The 21,209-nt window shown below is 45.6% G+C and overlaps 3 protein-coding genes across 5 annotated transcripts; 2 read left to right on the forward strand and 1 right to left on the reverse strand.

The window, feature by feature from the left end:
- Positions 1-54: 54 nt before the first annotated feature.
- dmgdh (dimethylglycine dehydrogenase) lies at positions 55-10,346 on the reverse strand. Of its 3 annotated transcripts, none has more exons than XM_077622524.1 (21): positions 10,038-10,346; positions 8,928-9,008; positions 8,750-8,858; positions 8,051-8,178; positions 7,747-7,933; positions 6,464-6,551; positions 5,697-5,848; positions 5,387-5,555; positions 5,209-5,307; positions 4,927-5,091; positions 4,565-4,769; positions 3,607-3,855; positions 3,343-3,541; positions 3,115-3,284; positions 2,787-2,940; positions 2,556-2,721; positions 2,257-2,387; positions 1,584-1,801; positions 1,280-1,437; positions 996-1,190; positions 55-828 (listed from the first exon to the last, which is right to left on the reverse strand). In XM_077622524.1, the coding sequence occupies exons 7-21, from the start codon at positions 5,819-5,821 to the stop codon at positions 616-618; spliced, it is 2,616 nt and encodes an 871-aa protein (XP_077478650.1). In that variant the 5' UTR covers positions 5,822-5,848; positions 6,464-6,551; positions 7,747-7,933; positions 8,051-8,178; positions 8,750-8,858; positions 8,928-9,008; positions 10,038-10,346; the 3' UTR covers positions 55-615. The 3 variants fall into 3 exon arrangements, with proteins under 3 accessions (XP_077478650.1, XP_077478652.1, XP_077478651.1); XM_077622526.1 differs by having other exon boundaries at positions 5,697-5,800; positions 10,038-10,344; XM_077622525.1 differs by lacking the exons at positions 8,928-9,008; positions 10,038-10,346 and having other exon boundaries at positions 8,750-8,877.
- Positions 7,773-10,625, forward strand: bhmt (betaine-homocysteine methyltransferase). The gene is made up of 7 exons (XM_077622530.1): positions 7,773-7,901; positions 8,099-8,211; positions 8,829-9,020; positions 9,144-9,291; positions 9,366-9,548; positions 10,082-10,310; positions 10,390-10,625. The coding sequence occupies exons 2-7, from the start codon at positions 8,143-8,145 to the stop codon at positions 10,568-10,570; spliced, it is 1,002 nt and encodes a 333-aa protein (XP_077478656.1). The 5' UTR covers positions 7,773-7,901; positions 8,099-8,142; the 3' UTR covers positions 10,571-10,625.
- Positions 10,626-11,345: 720 nt separating this feature from the next.
- On the forward strand, positions 11,346-21,206 carry jmy (junction mediating and regulatory protein, p53 cofactor). Its single transcript, XM_077622437.1, has 10 exons — positions 11,346-12,415; positions 15,819-15,992; positions 17,242-17,392; positions 17,535-17,704; positions 18,112-18,277; positions 18,421-18,623; positions 18,702-18,770; positions 18,840-18,929; positions 19,009-19,456; positions 20,058-21,206. The coding sequence occupies exons 1-10, from the start codon at positions 11,705-11,707 to the stop codon at positions 20,366-20,368; spliced, it is 2,493 nt and encodes an 830-aa protein (XP_077478563.1). The 5' UTR covers positions 11,346-11,704; the 3' UTR covers positions 20,369-21,206.
- Positions 21,207-21,209: the final 3 nt, after the last annotated feature.

Below are 21,209 nucleotides of genomic sequence, written 5' to 3' on the forward strand. Positions count from 1 at the left end.
AAGCATGACATTAGGGTTTATACTATAACATAGTTATGGAGTGCTCAATTACCATGATTTTTAAACAGTTTATTATTTTTTTATGAACAATGTTTACGAAGAGATTAAGTAAATAAACTGCTTGCTCAAAAATGTTGATGTGTTGTGTCGCTCACGCACTGCAGAGGCAGCACTTGTACCGGTTACTAATGCAAAACTTTAGACAAACTATCATCTATCGTTCACAAACACGTATAAATACCTGCACCTCCCTGTACACACATACACAAACAGTAATTCAATTATTTGACATTCCAAGTTTTTTTTATGTGTCTGATAAAAAGGTAAAAATTTACAACATCAATACTAGGAATTTCATTAAAATATATATCTAATTTATTTCTAAAAGTATTCTTGTGCATTATATTATTTAATTACAATTTTTTTTACAAATGTTTAACTGTGAAACAGTAGCAGTAATTTCATTATTTGCAAAGTTATACCAAACTAAATGTAAATCGCTATATTCTGAAATGATTGAAGACATTGTGGTTCATGTAAATATTAAGGCTGGACATATCCTCCATGTTCAAAAGGGGATTTTTTTTTGGTTTTGTTTTTTTAACTACCATTTTCCTAAGCTTTGCTTTTGGCTTTGTTCTGCAGGCGCGTCCGGGTGGGTTCTGTAAGCATCAGGGGCTCCTGGATGACTGCGGCCGGGTATTTCTTCCCCAGCAACTCCACCTCCACCGTTTGGCCCACTGAGGACAAGCCTACGGGGAGGTAGGCGAACGCCAGGCTGTGCTGGGCGCTGTAGCTATAGGCTCCTGACGTGGTATTGCCCACAACCTGCGTGGCCAAACAAAACTAGTAAGTGGTGGAAAGCGGTTTCAAAAGGATGCAAAATATATAAATTCCCCCAATACAATTTTTTAACACTTGTTCATTATGCGCACATCTAGGCAAAAAGACTAAAAATGAGTACTTTGGAAAACATTTGCAACCCATTTGCTAACCTTGCCGTCGTGCCACACCGTCTCGTTGCCCTCGGGGTCGATGTCGTCCGTCTCCACCGCCAAGTAGGACAACTTCCTCTCCAAGCCCTTGGCTTTTATCTCCTGCAGTGCCGCCTTGCCGATGAAATCGGCCGACTTGTTGAGTTTGATGAAATAGTCTAAACCTGCTTCCAGTGGGTTGGTGTCACAGTTCATCTATAAAGACAAAGTCGTGAATGCTCACTCTTTAAAGGAACAATATTCCCACTTCAATTATTCATGAAATGATGCGTCAGTGTTTGTACCTCAGCTCCCCATCCCCTGAAGCCCTTCTCCAAGCGGAGGGAGGCCATGGCATAGGTGCCAAAGTTGTCGATGCCTTCCTCTTTTCCCGCTTCCATTATGGCCTGGTACACTGTCGCCATGTCCTTCTGCTCAATGTACAACTCCCATCCCAATTCGCCTGTGCAAAAGGGACCAGGTCAGCAAAAACATGACCACCACAACACAAACAACGGTACAAAAAAACACTTAGCATGTTTGGGTCACCCCCTTGTTAACACACGGACCCCCATTGATGGCACTAAATACAACGGAAAGCTATTTGACCTGTGTAGGAGATCCTGATGGCCCGTAGCGAAACGCCGGCCAATTGGATCCGCTTGCACTGGAGAAATTTAAAGGCCGAATGGCTTATGTCTTCTTGAGTGAGCTTCTGAAGGACTTTCCGGGAATTTGGCCCGGCAATTCCCAGCACGCCCATTTCCTCCGTCACGTTGGCGATGTCAACATCGTAGCCGCCCATGGCCGCTTCTCTTTCGATCCACCTGTCGAACAAAGGAACGTTTTTGGAACCTCCGTCGTCGTCATTTTTAATAACGTTATTTATGCAACCAAAAAAAAATACTGAAATTGAAAATGGAAACATCTTGTTGCCTTTTTGTGATATTGGCAAATGAAAATAATGTTTTTCAGCCAATGAAAGCTGGGCTTGCTATATAGCTGTTTGACCCTACCGCCACGAGAGGGCAATACATAAAACTGATCTGGTTTGAAAAATTCCAATTGGACTCTTTGATTTATGACCTGCTGGTGGCAACCAAAGTTGAACAAGCAGCTGCTGGTACGCTTTTAGGTTTGCAACGTTCGTGGGAGTTTTATATCCCATCAATCCATGTAACGTCACCAAAATAGTGGACGCCCGTGTAATGCAACTTTTTTACTCGTCAACAAAAAACATGATCCACAGAAACGCGAAAAAGAAATACATAAATCGCCTTACCTGAGGTCATGAAGCTCCGATCCTGAGCCAGTAATGAGCAAAAACTCTCCTGGTGTTAACTGGGTGATTGTGACCTCGGCATAGACTCTTCCAGTGGGTGTCAACATATGGCTGATGTTGGTCTGGCCCACCTACAACCAGAAGAAAAAGATGAGAAAACTTAAAAGGCACACAAAGTTTCTCAATGTTTTTCCCCAAAACAGGTTGCACCTAAATCTGACCAAAACATCCCCATTTATAATTATTTCTAATGGGGATTTAAAAAATGCTTGTGAACAATAACATTTGAGAGAACTCGCCTTGGGCATGTTGTTAGCAAACAGGCGGTCCAGTAACTTGAGCGAGTCTTTGCCTCCCACGGTGAACTTGCCGAAAGGGGTCAGGTCTATGACCCCCACTTTTTCCATCACCAGTTTGCACTCTCGACCGGCCGGCCCGAACCAGTTGGTGCGCCTGAAACTGGGCCTGGTGAAGAAAGTGAAGAAAATTGGCGCGTTCTTGAATTGAATCCGAGATCCTCGACGCCTTACTTGTATCCGGTTTCATCTCCCGCTTTGTAGAACCAATGCGGTTGTTCCCAGCCGGAGTGGAAGCCCATGGAGGCTTTGTCCCGAAGGAGATCGTAAACGCCGCTCTTCCGGTGGGTCGGTCGTCCGGCAAAGCGCTCTTCCTTGGGGTAGCCGACTAGAGAGACGAGAATTTTGGGCCTGTTTTATTTGCTTTTCTGGTTCGAAGGCAAGTTGATGACATCATAATGATCCGTTCTTACCCCAGAAATAGCCCATAATCAACAAGAAGGGACTAAAAAAACAGAAAATGAGGTGGAAGGCCCCAAAACTAGCGATGCTCATTTCTTACCCACGTTATTAAAGCCATAGGATTCTCTGGCTTTGGCACAGAGGAAGGGCACGTCGACCCACTTGGCATAACGGTTGGGGTCGCACTCAATCAGGTCGTAAGGAGGCTCGCCGTTTCTAATCCAGTCGCTCAGGAACTTGCCGACGCCGCCAGCATGGATGACTCCGTATCTGAGCACAGGAGGGAGAAGAAGTTTTCCGAAGCCTGGCTTTCTTTTCAGGGACTCACCCGAATCCGATGGCCGTCCAGTAATTGGGAACCCCTTGATGCGGTCCAACCATGGGCAGCAGGTCGGGGGTGTACGTGATGGGGCCAGACACAATGTTGATAATGTCGGCTTTCTTTAGCACGGGGACCATCTCCATGGCCATCTCCACGTGCTCCATGATCCGATCCAGATCCGATTCAAACAGCTCCTTGCCGAAACCTGCGGCGATGGTGGATGCGGTCTTTACGGAATGGCCGCCAGACCGAGGGCGGGAGAACACGCACCTGGGGGTACGCCGTCTCGAACCCAAGAGTCTTGCAGCACCATCTTGTCCATCTTTTCGTAGGGCCCAAACAGAAGGCCGTCTCTTTCCTGGCGCAGGTAGTAAGAGGCCTCTAGGTCTCGGATGACCGCCAGCTCCTTTTTCAGGGCTTTCACCTCCGGAACGGTCGCCGTGACCACGTACTGGTGGTGGACCGGGATGGTGGGATGTTCGAAGCCAATTAATTTCCCCACCTCACGGGCCCAGAAACCTGAAAATCATGTATATGAGTGGAAGAACATAGCCGTGGCCTGCAATTGGCCAGCAAAGCAAGCTTAACTTTGACGGTGAAGTAACATTGGGAGTAAAAAAAGACTAATTAATTTTTTTGTGTCAATTGGATTCCTGTCAATAACACTTGGATGAAAAAGAATTTGAGAGTTTGAAGATTTTCAGCGAGTGGTGTGCCTTGAGATTTTTTTTCCAAAGCAAAAGGGAGAAACACACCGAATTAAGGATTCACTATAGCTCGTATTAGTGCAAGAAAAAAAATCATCTTAGTTTAGCCTCGTGTCCGATAGTTTCGTTTACCCTGTCAATTATTGGACAACGTGTTGTGTTATGTTGCAAGTAGGTTACAGAAAATGCCTGCTTAAAAACAAATATGGTGTGATAGATTCCCCACCAGGTGCTGCTTGGACCCAGTTTAATCTGGTTTTCCCTGACCTCAACATGCAGTGGCCCATGTGTGCAAAGTTCTAAATGTTAGGTAACAGTTTTTTTATTGAATAAGACCTAAAAATGTGTCATGCGTCGTCCGACTTGAAAGATCATTTAAAGATTATTTATAGCTAAGCGTGATATATATAAATGGTTTCTACATTGTTCGGGTTTTTGTGACTTGAATATTTGATTTATATAATGTAGAATATTTAGGTTTCAGGGTTTGAGATTTCCTGGCTTAAAAAATGGGTTCGAACCTGTGGCATTGACGAGACGATTAGCCCTGATGGTGCCGTGAGGCGTCCGCACATCCCATTTGCCGTCAGATGTGGGTGTGAGTTCCACGACCGGGGCCGGGTTGTAAATCTGGGCGCCGTACATGCGAGCGCCCGCTGCCAACGCCATGGTCAGAGAGTACGGGTCGATGTGGCCATCTCCCGGTGTGTACAGTCCAGCCAAGACCTGAAACAGAAGAAGAAACATCCGGTTTTGGGGATGTGGGAGGACATCAGAGTACCCGGAGAAAAGCCATGCAAAAACATGCAAACTCCAACGGGGATTGAACCCTTGATCTTAGAACTGCGAGGTAACCGATCTCAATGGACTGCATTGACTCTACCTTGTCTATGTTGAGGAGAGGAAACAACTCCAGGATCTTCTCGGGCCCGATCATGTACTGCTCCGTCACGTGCCAGTGGGTGCGAGTCATCTGGTACCTCATCTCGTCCACGCGGGCAGCGGTGGAGGCAATCCGGACGCTGCCCGGCTGGTGGAAGCCCACCGCCTGAGCGCAGGGAAAGCAAACGGGTGCAGGTTTTTAACCGTGTCTGACGGCAAGTGGCTAGAGTGGCCAAAACTCGGACTTTTGCCTTCAGACAGACATTTCAGACGAGGAGCTCACCTGTCCGGTCTCTGCTTCCAGCTGCTCGTACAGTTTAATGCTGTCATAGTGGACTTTTTTCAGGTTAATGCCAGGATGGTAATATGTCGTTAAGCCAGCCTAGGATGGAAAAGAAAATGTACAAGTGAACTTTGGGGGCTGGCTGGAGCAGCGTCTTTCCCTGGTACGAGAGACGTACCGCGTGCCAAGTGGATCCGGCGGTCAGTTCCGACTTCTCCAGCAGCACCACGTCCTTCATGCCGCTTTTGGCCAGGTGGTAGGCCACGCTGGCACCCACGCAACCCCCTCCGATGACCACCGTCTCGGCCGTGTCCTTCCATCGTTTGCCCAAAACGGAGGATGCGTCACTGGAGGCGAGATGGCGTCAATTGGAGAAAATTTTTGTCACGCAAACCCGTGGTTGGACGTCTAGTGCCGTCAATTGTTACGGCCCAAATTTCGAGGAATTTCTTGCTTCACATTAAGTGTAGAGTCCAGTCACCCCTTACCTTTGCTCCTGCCGCTTTGTCGTGGCGCAGCCGAATGTCCGTGTTGCCCGAAGGAGAGCGAGCGGGCCCAAATGCCTCCCGGACGGCAGGCGTACCTTGCCCAGCTTGAACACGCGAGCAGACATGACTCCAAAAGCCAGCAAAGTCAGCAGCTGGAGTCACGGACGGCCAAGTTATAAATGCCTCGCTAAGGCGACCAGTGGACTCTGGACCACCCCCCGCGGGTCGTCGGGCGTTTCAGGACGTAACTTAAACTCGTTTGCTCGCGCTCTAATGTAGGTCAGGCGCACGCCACCGTTTTGGAGTCTTCTTTCCTCAATGGGAATATGACTTTTATTCAGGGAAATAGTCATTCTCTCTCATTGGATTGCTACAAAGCATTATTTGGATTATTGGATTTAAATTGGATTATGTATCGCCGCTTGTTCTTGCAATTAGTCAAAGAATCGGCTACATCAAGGGGTGACTCGGTTTTTATTGGCCCGTGGAAAATGATAACTGTCATTGAATACGGGCCGCATTAGAAGATGGAGTTCAGCCTACGATTTTGCCGCCTTACTCGGCTTCAACACAAGATGGCGGTAGTCACATAAACTGTGTCAAAACCTGATGTGGTAAAGTCAATGGGGGAAAGCTTTTTTTAAATAAACAATCCAATATGATGAAGTGAGCTCGGAGTTTTTGGCTTGTTTTTTTTTTTTACTGTCGGCGGACATTTTTCTTGTTTCAGTAGCCTTGATATATAGTAGAAAAGGTACTGTACTCACTCATCCGCTGCCACTTCGATTTCTGCTAGCACCACAGTCAAATTGGATACGACGTCTGTCGCCGTCAATGGCAGCCATTGAGTTAATACTGAAAAAAAAAACATTTTATAAATTAGATTTTTTCACACCATGAAACTTATACTTGACTTCATCCTGTTGTTGACTCAAACCTGATTTAATTTCATAAAAAAATAAGATAAAAGTATCATATATTATAGATTTTTTTTTAAATTTCTCACACAACTTTGGTTTACAGCTCCTAAAACCCTCGAAAACCAATTTTCCCAAAATTGGAATAAATGTTTTAATTTAATTGAATTGTTTACTTTTATTTCTTTAATGACAGTTTTTTATTTTTAATTCATCAGGGTTTAATAATCAATTTAATTCCAAAGTGGATCCTTCAATTAATTCATTCATTGCATTTAAAATTATTTATAATTGTTTTTTTTTGCAAAAAACATGCAAGCTGCACTTATATTTCAATTGAATGCCAATTATGGGTAAAAAAAATGTCTTTGCAAGTTGTAGACCTCTGTGTCAAATGAATGTACTAAAAACATTTCAGGAAAAAAAAAGTTAATTTGTGCATGAAAAAGCCAACTATAGTTGCACGCTGTGATTTTGTGCTTGTGAAAAGCCTCATGCGACTTGGTGAAGAAAGCCGATACGCGATGAGCGAGTGAGGCCGAGCGTTCTAAAAGCGACCCTGTGCCCCACGCCCCAATGGTAGGGTATAAAAGCCCCACGCTGGCCTACAGAAGGCCCCTCCCCAGCTCCGACAAGGCAAAGAGGAACCATGGCCCCAGCAGGGAAAAAGAAGGTATGAACACATGAATCTGGCGTGAAATTTTGCCTTACTTGTGTCCTGACGCGACCTCATCAAATAAATAACGTGTAAATGCTTCATTGTATTACCGACAATTCAGAATGAATAGCTATTTATGCATGTTTCTAAAAAAGAAAAGAAAAATACATCTAGTATTTACAATTTTCACAACTTTGCCAATTTAGTACATCATGTTATGTGAATATATAAATAAATAGATAAAGGCGTTTATATTGGAGTTCTTGAAATAAACGTGGTATTTTCTTAAGAGTAGAGTACAATTTTCTCTATACAAAACAGTCAATATATGATGATGAGGAAGTTATTTGAGAAAATACCATATAAACATGATACTATATTTTAATCAGAGATGCAGCACATCTCATATAAATGTATGCTATTATCAAGATGTGAGGAAAAAAAACAACAACAAGTAGTATAGAGTACTTCTAACCTTGTGACAAACGGTCCCGCAGGGTGTCCTGGAGCGACTGGACGCCGGCGAGGTGGTCATCGGCGACGGCGGTTTTGTCTTCGCTCTGGAGAAGCGGGGCTACGTCACAGCCGGGCCGTGGACGCCTGAAGCTGCCTCCGAGCATCCTGAAGCGGGTATGTCGCCGTCTTTGTCCACTCTCCACTTACTAGCAAAAGAAAAGTCCACAAGGATTGTGTTAAAATGGATTGGACGTCTATCACGGTCAATGGCAACTAGCGAGTTAAACATGGCCGAAATCCGGGCAACTCTGAATGTGTTGTACCTTAGCTAACCAAGGCTAGGTCTCCATTGCTATCTGGTGTGCTTTCAGTGCGGCAGCTGCACAGGGAGTTCCTCAGGGCGGGATCCAACGTCATGCAGACGTTTACCTTCTACGCCAGTGACGACAAGCTGGGGAACAGAGGCCATAATCAGCGCTTCACCGTAAGTCGCCACACTTGACGCTAAGGGATGCCCCCGATCCCGGCGTGTCATTTTGGAGGATCGGATTAAAATATCGGGTTTGGAAAAGTATGAGCTCATTGGCTGCCGTTGATGACCATGGTCGCCCAACACGTTCCGGCTAGGAAGGCTGAATTTGATGGGTAGTAGTACACTGCAAAATTAAAGTTTTTATATGTGTAATAAATATAGCTCAATTTGTCACATTGGATGGCTATCTTAATTTTTTTATATAAATCTAGTTATGTAAAACTAAATATTTCAACATGTTTTTTTGCAATCTTTGTTTTGGACAACTCATTTGAACAAAAATGGGTTCTACTAGTGACCCAATTTATATGAAAATAATATACATATGAATGTGCATTTTTTTTGGTATATATTTCCGAGGTAAAATCACGCAAAAATGCGTTATCCGGGCATCCCTCGTTAATATTGATGAGTTTAAATTCCTATGCGTGCTAAAATAGTTGCCCTTACACATGATCTCCATCTTTGTGGGTGCGGTGGCTCAACTTACCGCCGTGGCTCCGTTTATGTCTCCAGCTGGCATCGGGGGTGCCAGACCGAGCCAATCCCGCTTTCTTTCCTGCCTCCAGGGGCAGCAAATTAACGAAGCGGCGTGCGACCTGGCGAGAGAAGTGGCCGACGAAGGCGACGCCCTGGTGGCGGGGGGCGTGTCCCAGACGCCCTCGTACCTCAGCTGCAAGAGCAAAGATGATGTCCAGGCCATCTTCAAGAAGCAGATGGAGGTTTTCATCAGCAAGAAAGTGGACTTCCTGATTGCAGAGGTTTGGAAGCAGACACACGGGATGTCAGTTTTTACCTTGCAAAATTATTATGAAAAAACAAAACAAAATGAATGATCATGTTTCAATCCCAATATAAATCCCATTTCATTGTATTTTTTGCAGTATTTTGAGCACGTGGAAGAGGCTGAGTGGGCAGTCCAGGTCCTGAAAACCTCGGGCAAGCCAGTGGCGGCCACCATGTGCATCGGAACCGAGGGGGACCTGAATGGCGTCACCCCCGGAGACTGCGCCGTCCGCCTGGTCAAAGCCGGTACGTGTATTTAAAAATAAAGAAATAAAACAGGCCAAAAAGTGGAGTGCGCTTTTTGAATGCCGATTTTCCAGGTGCGGACATTGTGGGGGTCAACTGCCACTTTGACCCCGCCACCTGTGTGCGCACGGTGGCCATGATGAAGGCGGGTGTGGAGAAGGCGGGGCTTAAGGCCCACTACATGAGTCAGCCGCTGGCCTTTCACACGCCCGACTGCAACAAACAGGGATTCATCGACCTACCCGAGTTCCCCTTTTGTAAGAAGCCAACCGCCAGACCTCGCAAACTTACGTTAAGTCGACATGAACAGACATATTTGGAAATAATGGTTATTAGCGTGACTCATTGTGATATTTTCGATCATAAGTTTAACGTCAGAATTTTCATGCAATCAGATTGTCCTCAAGAGTCACCACATATTTTAATGGGAGGAAAAATGAGACGTTTTGGAAAATAGAATAATATTTCAAAAATGAATTTTACATTTTGCTATGGGAAAATGTTCAACAATATAGTGCTTTTAAGTATTATTAGAAAAAATGGTTACATTTAAACTTGCAATTATTAAAAAAAACTGTAATTATAACTATTATGTTGGGGTGGTGTAGAGTTATGAGAATAACTTTTGGATGGAAAATGGCCTATTATTACAAAAATTTAAGTTTTTTTTATTAGTAATACGACAAGAATAAAGCTAAAACTTAGAGTAACATTTTCGGCAAGAACAAAATTGAAGTGCTACTTACGTTTTTGGTGCATCCTGACAATCTTTCACCCCCGACCGAGCCAGGTCTGGAGCCCAGAATCCTGACACGCTGGGACATGCACAAGTACGCCCGAGAAGCATACACGGCCGGCATCCGCTACATCGGTGGCTGCTGCGGCTTTGAGCCCTACCACGTGCGCGCCCTGGCTGAAGAGCTGGCGCCCGAGCGGGGCTTCCAGCCGGCCGGCTCCGACAAGCACGGCCTGTGGGGCGCTGGCCTGGAGATGCACACCAAGCCCTGGTGCAGGGCCAGGTAAGAAGGAAGGATCTCGGGGCCCCACAATGGACGGATCGCAGCCCCGGCGTCAATTTAACTACAACTTTGGTGTCAGGGCCCGCCGAGATTACTGGGAGAAGCTGAAGCCGGCGTCCGGTCGCCCCCTCTGTCCCTCCATGTCCACGCCGGACGGCTGGGGGGTCACCAAAGGTCACGAATACCTCATGCAGCAGGTGGAGGCCACCAGCAAGGAGCAGCTCCAAGTTCTGTTCCAGAAGGCCGACAAAGGCCAGTAAAAAAAACAGTCATGGTCTTATTTTGATAACATTGCCATTAAATGTGTGCAAAACATTCATTTTCACGTTTTGTGATTTTTTTCATGTTAATTAAGGTGAGTATTTAACGTTGATGCACACCGTTTCGAGGCACCTCGTACAAAAAGCGTTTTTAAACAAATGTTCACACTCACTTGGAGAAATTGTAACTGCAAGGCTTTGTTTACTTCGTGTTTTCAACCTCGTTATTGTCCTCTTCCGCAATCACGTCGGCGTCATGACGTCATGGATTTTCCCACGTGCAGATGTTATTGCTCCTCGTGCGCGTAGACAGCGACTACAAAAGAACAAATGCACACACGTGGGCTTAAACAAACACTCATGTACAATAACGTCGAATGATAAGATTTACTGGATTATTGTCTAACATTATACCTGCTTGGGCTCAATTAAACTATACTTGCTGAAAATGTATCAGTGTTTTGATTTGGCTTCATGAATGCAGCAGTTCTCCGGATTTAACATGCACGCGCTCAATTCTAGTTAAATGACATGGACTATTTTAAATGCCAAATTGAGCAGTTCAAAATGTAAAAACCAAAAAATGTTTCTACCCATTTATGATTATCGGTTTAAAGGTAGTCATTCTTAAGCTTCAGATTCACAAAATACAAAAGATTTCCCCCCTGAATTAGTAACGTGATTTTTTTTTCCATAGTAGTCAGATGTCCCATTTTTTAAACTAGTCCTTGAACGCAGCAAGCCCTCCCCCGGATTTGTCGGGAACGCGCTCGGCTTGTAAACACAAACTCACGTGACTGTGTTGGAGCTGAGCTGAGCTCATTCGTCGACGTCGTCCTCGTCGGCTGCGGACACAACAAAAGAAAAGCGCCGAGGTTCGGATGAACACAGCCGACTGAGCCGAGTCATGACAGCCGACTGGATCTGCCTCGCCCGGGCCCGTCTTCCTTCCTGGCCGCCGTTACTCGGCAGCACGTCCGGGGCATCGAGTCGGGAACCTTTGTTTCGGCCGCTCGATCGGTGCTAATCGGCTGCCTGGCCCGTGTCTAATTGTACTTTTGTGGCTAGTTAGCATTAGCAGAAAGCTTCGACGGCCTGGTAAGCACCCCTCCCCCCCGCGCCTGGCCTTTTGACATGTCCTTCGCCATGGAGGACAACTTGGAATCCGGATGGGTGTCCGTGCGGCCCAGGGCCTTCGATGAGAAGGAGAGGCACAAATTTGCCTTCATCGTGGCCTGGAACGACATCGAGGGAAAGTTCGCCGTAACCTGCCACAACCGGACTGTACAGAAGCGGACCTCCTTCCAGGACCCGCTTCTGGACTGGAGCCCGGCCGTAGAGGACTGGCAGCCCCAGGCGGACGGCGATCGCTCACCCAAAGTTCAGGCCAAGGGAAAAGTTGAGAGTTGGGATTTGGCATCGCCCAAGATGACCGACGCGGAGACGACGACGTCCCCCGCCGAGGAAGCGGAGATCTCCGACCGCCAGGACTTTAGCTGGGCTGGCCTCTTCTCCTCCCAGGAGCTCCGCTCGGTGCACCTCCAGCTGTGCGCCGTCAACGGCGAGTTGGAACCCTGCCTCCCGGAGTTCCCCGAGGAGCCGTCCGGCGTGTGGTCGCTTCTCTTCGGAGCCACAGCCACGTCGTCTGAGCGGGAGATGGAGGCGCTGTGCTACCAGCTGCAGGTCTACCTGCTCCACGCCTTGGATACCTGCGGCTGGAAGATCTTCTCGCAGGTGCTCTTCACCGACAGCGACGACACGGAGGAGTACTACGAGAGTCTCGGCGAGCTGAGGAGGAAAGGCTACGAGGACGGCTTGGACAGAGCCAAAAGGCGCCTGCAAGAGGTGAGTAGAGCACAACACGACACATTACGGCTTCATCTGGTCTGATACACATCATCAACAGTATTTACTTTTTTGTTCAGTGACCTCGGCTGATCAATTTATGGTTTCTAGTAACTTCATTGACCAGATCGTGTATGGAAAATCTAGTCAGCCAAGACACGAAGAATGGCAGTCAAATTCCAAATGTGACAACTAAAAACCTAGCTTGACCTTTAGTTCATGGAAAATTCCAACTTCCTATTAGTCGGATTATTTCATGATTTTGAATGGACAGAATACTTCTGCCACACAATGTCCTCGTCCTTTGTCTCCCCTCTCCATTTCCTGTTTTAAAGTGACGGGCACTCTGTTCTAGGACATTTAGTCATGTGCTTATTGTTTTTGTTGGGCGCCAGCATTTCACAGCATCAATTCCCAACAGAGCTTTTTCCAATAGTCCCTAAATCCCCTCCTCTTCCTTTATTTATCCCGCCGCCCCATCATCCCCCAAGCGCCGTGGCCTCCCATCTGTTGCCACACTTCCCTACGCTTGTAACCCGATCGGGCCGTGGCGCTACGCATCGGGCTGCCGTTGGAAGGGTGTTACCGGGGACAAAAGACAACAATTAAAGCTTCAGTTACAGCAGCTGTTAGCATCCTCCCAGGAAACCACCCAAAACGCAACAACTCCCTTTCCTGGAAAGAGTTAATATAAGTACTACCAACGAAATACTCCTCTTTCTAATCTTCACTTGGGAGTACTAACATATGTATTAACCTTTTCTAGACCGACAGATTATGTTTTTGGGGGACAATTTAAGCACTGAGTAGACTTCATTAAGGGGGAAAAATACCTAGCATTTTCTGATCTTAGCATTGGAACACATGCTTGTTTTAAAGTTTTTCTATTTATCCCCTTATAAAATAAATGCATACACAAACAGCCATTGTCTGTTCGAGTGATGTGCCGAAACTTGTCTGACTTGCAACGTGGTGCTATTTCTTTCCTCGATATCGACGTAACTAGCAAATAATCAAGCCCTAATCTTTTCTTCTGCTTAAAAGGTGTGCTGAGCTGAAATCCGAATCATATGACACGCGTCATCTACAGAGATGTGTTATTTGTCAGTTTTTCTAGGGGTATAAATAGCACTTTGGTGACAGTACAATGGTGAGTGTTTGCACAATGACAGGCTTCGATTCAAGGGACAATCAGTTCCATTTAGTGTAAAATGTTACTTACAGTTGCTAATGATACAAGGGTCCGAGTTATTTGCCTTTTCATGAGGAAATATTTTGGGTTGCCAATTCAAGTTGCTCGTCAGTTGACAATCTCGTGACGTCACCTGAAATCTCAGAGGTGCTTGCTTGCGATGATCGCCGTGTGACACTCGGCAAGGCAAACACTTGACTTCACATGTCCACCGTGACCGTGTCAAATATTAACCACGGATCAGGCGAGATATTGTTCAAGCCGAGGCCAACACTGGTTTGCGTGGTTCACGAACCAAAAACTATGACTACAATGTAACGTCATGTTTGCTTCCATTGAATAAATCAGAGAATACTTACTATTTTTTCCTATCTATTTAAAATTAACTTTTTAAAGACTGTAAAGCACTTTTTTTCATCGTTTGGCTGGGCTGGTATTTTAGTTTGTTTTTGTTTTGACTCTGACCGTCAACAGGCTATAAGCACCTGGAAAATTATTAATATTTTAACATATGCTGTTCTCTATTTTACGAGTATTTCTTTAAGTTTCAATAGTTCTTCTTGGTTTCTGATAAATAAATAAAAAAAATGTCCCCAAATATGTGACTTGAACTCCTATTGTGCATTCTTTGGCAAGTGCGAGTTGTACTCTGTAAAATACTATTATTTTTTAAGTAGGGAAAATTAAATAATAAATGGGAAACTTTACCGTTCTATGTTTTAGATGCTAAAAAATGTGATCCATTTTTTTTCTTCGGTTTAGAACGTCTGATTGGATTTCATGGTTTGGGGTGGAAGTGTTGGTGCGCCGTCTATTCTGCCTAGCAACAAGTAGAAACCCTGCCAGGTGGCACATTGTCTTGAATGTCAGCTGTTGAAACTAACCTGGCAAACGGGGTGTGTTGTTTCCAGAGGGCAAAAAAGTGCCCGGGCCAGACGGAGCAGAGGCTCCGGTTCTCAGCAAACTGGTAGAGTAGGTCCTTTTTTTTCTCTCTCGCTGCGGCCGCCGTAACGTGGTCCTGTAATTAGACGCCATCCTGTTGCTGCTATATTGAGCACACCAGAGTTCTGCAGAAAACCTGAAAGGCACAAAATGGACAAAGCTCAGACTCTGAGTCAGTCTTGGTACGATTGCCTTGATCTTAAATATTCCCGTTTGACTTTGCCTTCTGAGCTCTTATTAACCTATCCGATCCCAATTGATGTTTTTGAGTAGAAGACCAAGATTTGGAGTTCAATCTTACCCAGTCAGATCGATTGTGCAAACTGAGAACTGATCTGTGTGTGAAAAGACAAGTTTGAAAGAAAGTCATTGTTGTTTTAAACGAAACTGCACGTCTAAAAAAAAAAAAGATAATTGAGGTGTTGCGTTACGTTCAAATTACACGACCAATGGATGTATCAATGTATTTTCATAGATAGTGACAGTAGCTTTGGACACAAAGTGAGAGTCCTCCCGCCTGTCTCGGTGAGTGGTTGCCAAGGAGACGGTGCAAGGCCCTAAACAGTAGGAGCAGTGTTTAGCTCGCCTGAATGCTCGACTGTTTGAGCCCAGCCGGCCGCCCGGCAGGCCGGTCGGCTGGCCTGCTGCTCATAAAAGCGCCTCTCATCCACCTTTCTAATGCATGCAGATTTTTCATATTATTTTTCGTTATGACGATAACGCGCACAAACTGGCTGAATTTGGGGGGGGAGAAAAAAAATCTCTCCAATCCCAGTCATAAATCCCACCCTTGCTAATCTGGGATTAAAGGGAATGGTTGGCCTGGAGTTCTTAGCGTCAAATCGAGTAGTCACGTTCAGTGAAGCCCTCGCTGGTATCGTAAAATTTAGTCTGGCTCGTCATTTTACTAAAAATCGGCCTCTGTAACAATTAGGAAAACACAGCAACAACCCTTAAATGCACACTTTGACTTGACATGTTAGTTATTCAACATATTGGATTGGCTGCGAACGGCTATGTTTCAGCTACGGTCCATTTTGGGCCAATGAACGTTTTGTTTTTAATATACCTGTAATTGCTCATTAACTACCACAACAAATATTTTGTCAATAGGTGGTGGGGGGTGCTGGAGCCTATCCTAGCCAAGGAGAAGGGAAACTGCACTCAGAATTTATAGTGCATCTGAAAGTACTTTACTTTTAATATGATGTAGCATGTACAGTACTTGGATCTGCGGCTATACTAATGTTTTTTTCCTTTGGTTCTTAGGTGTTGGACAAGCACCGGGCCTCGGACTGCATGGTGGAACTGCTGCAGATCTACGAGGAGGAGGACGAGGCGTACGGCCAGATGCTGGAAGCCGCCACGCAGCTCTATCACTATCTACTGCAGCCCTTTCGGGACATGAGGGAACTGGCTATGCTTAGGCGGCAGCAGATTAAGGTGACACACACACACACACACACACGGATCCAAAGGCCATCTGTTTTGGGACTTAGTTGTAGCTGCGGTTAACTAATCTATTCTGAAGCAAAACAGAAATACCCTCAATGTAATTATTGGCATTAGTTGTAGACGTATCTCACCATTGGAATCTGTGAGATTACTTTAACACCAACTGACAGTGCAATAAACGGTCAGGGTGAAAAGGCCCGAAAAATATTTCCTAATATATATATATATATATATATGTATATATATGATCTGAATGTTAACCAGAAAATGAAGAATACAATAAAAAGCCCCCACCTCATCATGGCTACAATATACAGAGACATCTTTGTGTTCTCATGATTTAGACTTTAGAAAGTTCACACGTTTCTGGTCACTGATGTAATCTCCCCCAGTCCCTCCCCTCAACTTGTTCCAAACTTCATAGCAACTTTAGTTTCTCATGTGCACGCGCGCACGCGCGCACGCACGCACACACACACACACACACACACACACACACACACACACACACACGCACACGCACACACACACACACACACGCACACACACACACACACACACACACACACACACACACACACACACACACACACACACACACACACACACACACACACGTTGGGTAGAGCACAGACTGTACTTACACGCATCTGCTTTACATTTAGACCTTGGTAGGAGGTTCATCTGTGAACATTTTTCTCTTGAATGCACATCAGTGTGTCTTACTAGTAAAATTTATTTCCTAGGAAAATTATTGAGAATGTATTTTATATTCTGTCATTAACTGCCAATGGCTTAGTACTACTGCTATTGCTACTACTACTACTACTAAAACATATTGTAAGGCTGGGCTAAATTGTTGGACCCTGGTGAGAGAACATGACATATATTTCCAACAAACACTGCAAAAATATGTTTAGGAAGTTATAATGTTAGTTTTTCCTTTCTTGCACAAATAGATTTTTTTTAATTCTTGGAGGCCACTCACTCTTACCTCAGAATGCACTTTTTAAGTTAATTCCATACATTTAGCTTTTAATTTATACATGTTTTCTAATGTTACACAAATAAAATAAGGATAATAATGAATATATAGTTACTAATATATATATATTTTTTCTTATTGAGCAATGTATGGTGCAAAACTTTGAAGTTTAAAGTTTGTCGTCCTCTGCTGGACTTAATGTGCATTACAACCGCTTGACTCCTACCTGGCCTTTTTTTCTCTCGTGGGCAGATCTCGCTGGAGACGGAGCGGCTGGGTCCTCGCCGGCTGGACGCCCTCAGAAAGGAGGACGAGGAGTGGCAGAAAAAGGCGCACGCCGCCGTCCTCGCCATCCAGGACTTCACCGTCAAGTTCTTTGAAACCACCAATCGAGCGCAGAAAGGTAAGCCGGACCCGGAATTCGTGGGGTTTGAGACCAGGTCAAAGCTGAGGGAACCAAAAATATATATAAGTTTGACATTCTTTGATCTATAGTTTTTCTAATGTCCACCTGTTTACGGACGCTCGTCCCACTTGTGTTTCAGCGCTCTACGAGCGTATGCGCGCCGACCAAAGGAGGTTGGGGAAGTCGGCGTGGGTGGCGGCGGTGGAGCGGATGGAGTTGCTGCAATACGCTGTCTCCAAAGAAACGCTGCAGCTGATGCGAGCCAAGGAAATCTGTCTTGAGCAGAGGAAGCATGCTCTCAAGGAGGAGGTGCCAATATCCTACACTGCAAATCTCCATTTTTTTTAATTACAACAAATTAGCGTCACTTGATTATCCACATCTTCATTCAACCCATTAAAAATAGGCAAAAAAAATAATTAGACAAATACATTTAAAAAAGTCTGGTAAATGCTTTCCATGACAGATGTCAAATTTGGGGGTCAGGGGCCAGATTGAGGCCATCAGATTGTTATATGTGGCCCGAGAAAGTAAATCATGGGCATTTCACGTTAACATTTACGTCATTGACAATAACAGATCAAGAACTACAGAATTAAGAGAAATTTAAATTTAAATTTGCAGGGAATGAATTCTCGTCGTCAATGCTAGTCAATAGATGAATAGATAAAATAGGTGCTTGTAAATGACGGGAGCCTCACCTCTCTCCCCCGCAGATGCGGAGCCTTCAGGGAGGCGAGGACGCGATGCAGCACCTGGACCAGCTGGAGGCGCTGTATTACGAACTTCAGCTGCAGCTATACGACATCCAGGCCGAAGTTCTGCGCTGCGAAGAGACGCTGCTCAGCTCGCAATTGCAAAGTCTCCGTAGGCAGATCACAGGTGGGAGGACGGCCAATTGCAACTGAAAAATTAGAAGCAATTTGTCACTTTCAACCGGACGGATTCATCCAAATACGTTTTTGCCAAGTTCACCGCGACTGCATTGGTCGGAAAGTAGACGCAGATTTTTCTTTTGCTACCAGAGAGGCAGGATGAGGTGGTGTACTACGATGCCTTTGAAAGCCCCGACGCCATGAAGGGGGCGGAAGAGCAGGCCGGCGGTCCCACACCCGCGCCGCCACAGCGGGACGAGGACGAACTGGGGGTCTTGCGGCAGAGGACGCGGCAGCTGGAGGCTCGCCGGGGGCGCATCACCACCAAGAGAGTCTACCTCAAAAACAAGAAGGTGACTTTGCTGCTCAAAAAACGCGCCGATTGATAGCATTGCGCTCAAGACATCTTGCTTTTTTCCCCACCCCAATAGGAAATCTGCATCTCCAATCACAAACAGAAGCTCGAAGATCGCCAAGGTATCCCGGCTCACAACTCGCAGGTATATCCGACCACCCCGAGCTCTCGCAACACTATTTTTGCACTCGATCTGACGTGAATGTTACCGCAGCGGGAAATGGAGGAAGAGGAAACGGAACGGAACACGCGAGTCAGTCTGGAGAGGCAGCGAACGCTGGAGCGCCTTCGTAGCCTCAATCAGGTAAAGACCGCCACTAAAACATAAGACGACGATTCTTTCACCTGCGTCAAAGTCTCCGTCCGCGCCCTCCCATCCGCAGCGTTATCCCGGTCACGTGACCCTGAGGTCCAGTCGCGTGAAGCCGTTTCAGCCGAGGCGGCGAGCGGGGCAACCCCCCTGCACGCAGGCGGCGGGCGTCCAGACCGACGGCGTGATCTCGGACCTGCCGCTGCTCTCGCTGCCCCCCCTGGAAGACGGCCGCAAGTCCTTACCCGCCATCCGGCTGGACTCTCCTCATCCATTCCTCTCCCTGCCGGCGTCCATGGTCACCCTGGGCGGCGGAGGCGCACCTCCCCCTCCACCGCCGCCCCCGCTCCCTCCTCCGCCTCCCGCGAGCGTGGAGCCGCGTCCGGCGTTGGAGCGTGAGTCCGGGCCCGCCTCGCTGCCCCTGGCTGCGTTTTCGCCTCGCTTCTTCGACAGCAGCCAGCTGCTGACGGCCAGGAAGAAGCTGAAAAAGACGGCTGAGGATGCCACGCAGTGGAGGAGAGGTGAGACTGCCAATCAATTTTAACCATTGGAGAAATTGAATTCATTACATATCTGACATTTAAGACACTGGCTGTCATTGATGGTAATTTCCAGTCCAATTGCCGTTACTGGTTGCCAATTATAATTCATTGACACTCCCCAAAATCCAGCCATGGTTGAATTGAATAGAATTAGTTTTTATGACTTGCATTTAAACTTAATTGCAATCCCATTATGTCTGAATGTAATAAATATACACAATTTTTTAGTGCTTTCAATTAAAAAAATAGGTCACTTAAGTTAAGAATATTTGGGGAAAACATAAAAATGAATGGAGTCATAATTTTTAGTTTCGAGTTTAGCAATTTTCCAAATTTTTAAAGAAGAAATGTTTAATTTGCTATATTGAATTTGAATTTCTTTCTTAGTTTTATGCAGATTTAAGTCAATTCAGACATCAAGAGGGTCTACAGACATCCCATCATTTTTCATCCCTCTGCTGTGAAATTGAAATCAATTATTTGTACTACTACTCGAAACAAAAATGACCTTAACATTTCGAAAAAATTACTGTATACCCTTGCAAAATGGCTTCCTAACACGCAACACAATTTTGCGCAGCGAGTTCCCCGATGGACGAGGTCCTGGCCTCCCTGAAACGCGGCAGCTTCCACCTACGGAAAGCCGAACTGCGCGTGCTGGGCCCCGACCCGGACGACGACGCGGACAACATCCTAGCCCAGATCCGGCAGGGCGTACGTCTCCGGCAGGTGCGCGCCCCGCCCGAGCGGCCCCGCCGCACCGACCGCTTGGCGCATTCGGCCGACGCCCTGACGCGGAGCATCCACGAGGCCCTGCGCAGGATCAAAGAGGCGTCGCCCGACTCCGAGTCGGAGGACGAGGGTTTGCCCTGCGCCGACTGGGAGAACTAGATGGGATTTTTAGTGCAATCTGGACAACAGACAAAAAACATACAAAACACTTTTTCTATCCCAAGACTGTTTTGTAACCCTGGACCGCCGACACACGTTTACCACCCGTGTATTTTTTTACGTTTACCATCGAGGAAGTGCACATCACAAACTATTGCTATTTTTGCCGTGTGTGATTTTAAATATTTGATTTTCTCCAGAATCTTTATATTATTAAATTGTAACGTTTTTTGATGAACTCATCTTTCACTGCCATTGATAGCAATAGACATCAAATCCATTTTTAAATGGTATGGCTTGCATTGTTTAAGTTGATATTGTGATTCAAGGTTCACGATAAGCATTATCTTACAGTAAGGCGTTGCAAAAGATTAAGATAAGACTATGGATATTAATTTACAAAACTATTTGATAAGACTATGGATATTAATTTACAAAACTATTTGGGGTTAAAAACCTTGAAAAAAGCCAACTTTATCATGGCTCTTGCCCTTTTTCAATTCCACTGTTTATCTCCTGATTTTTTTTTTAAATGTACCCACACTTTGTTTTATGGAGATGTTGCTAGGTGTTTTTTTATGTTTGGGTCTGCAATGGTAGTCGTCTGTTTTGTGATGGTTTGTATTTTGAAGTTTGACAGTTTTTACTCGGACCTCACAGCAGATGTGCAATAACGAGAAGCCACGTGTTAATGAACGCGCACCAAAAAACTATATCTGCATGCCTCCGTGTATTCAAGTATTTATTGATGCTTCAGATTTTACAAAAAGATTTGTATGATTTTTTTTTAATGTTGTCCCTGCTTTCTTTTCATTGAAAATAAACATTTTTAAAGTTATGT

Source organism: Stigmatopora argus, chromosome 16, assembly GCF_051989625.1.
Source record: "Stigmatopora argus isolate UIUO_Sarg chromosome 16, RoL_Sarg_1.0, whole genome shotgun sequence".
In the NCBI taxonomy this organism is placed as follows: domain Eukaryota; kingdom Metazoa; phylum Chordata; class Actinopteri; order Syngnathiformes; family Syngnathidae; genus Stigmatopora; species Stigmatopora argus.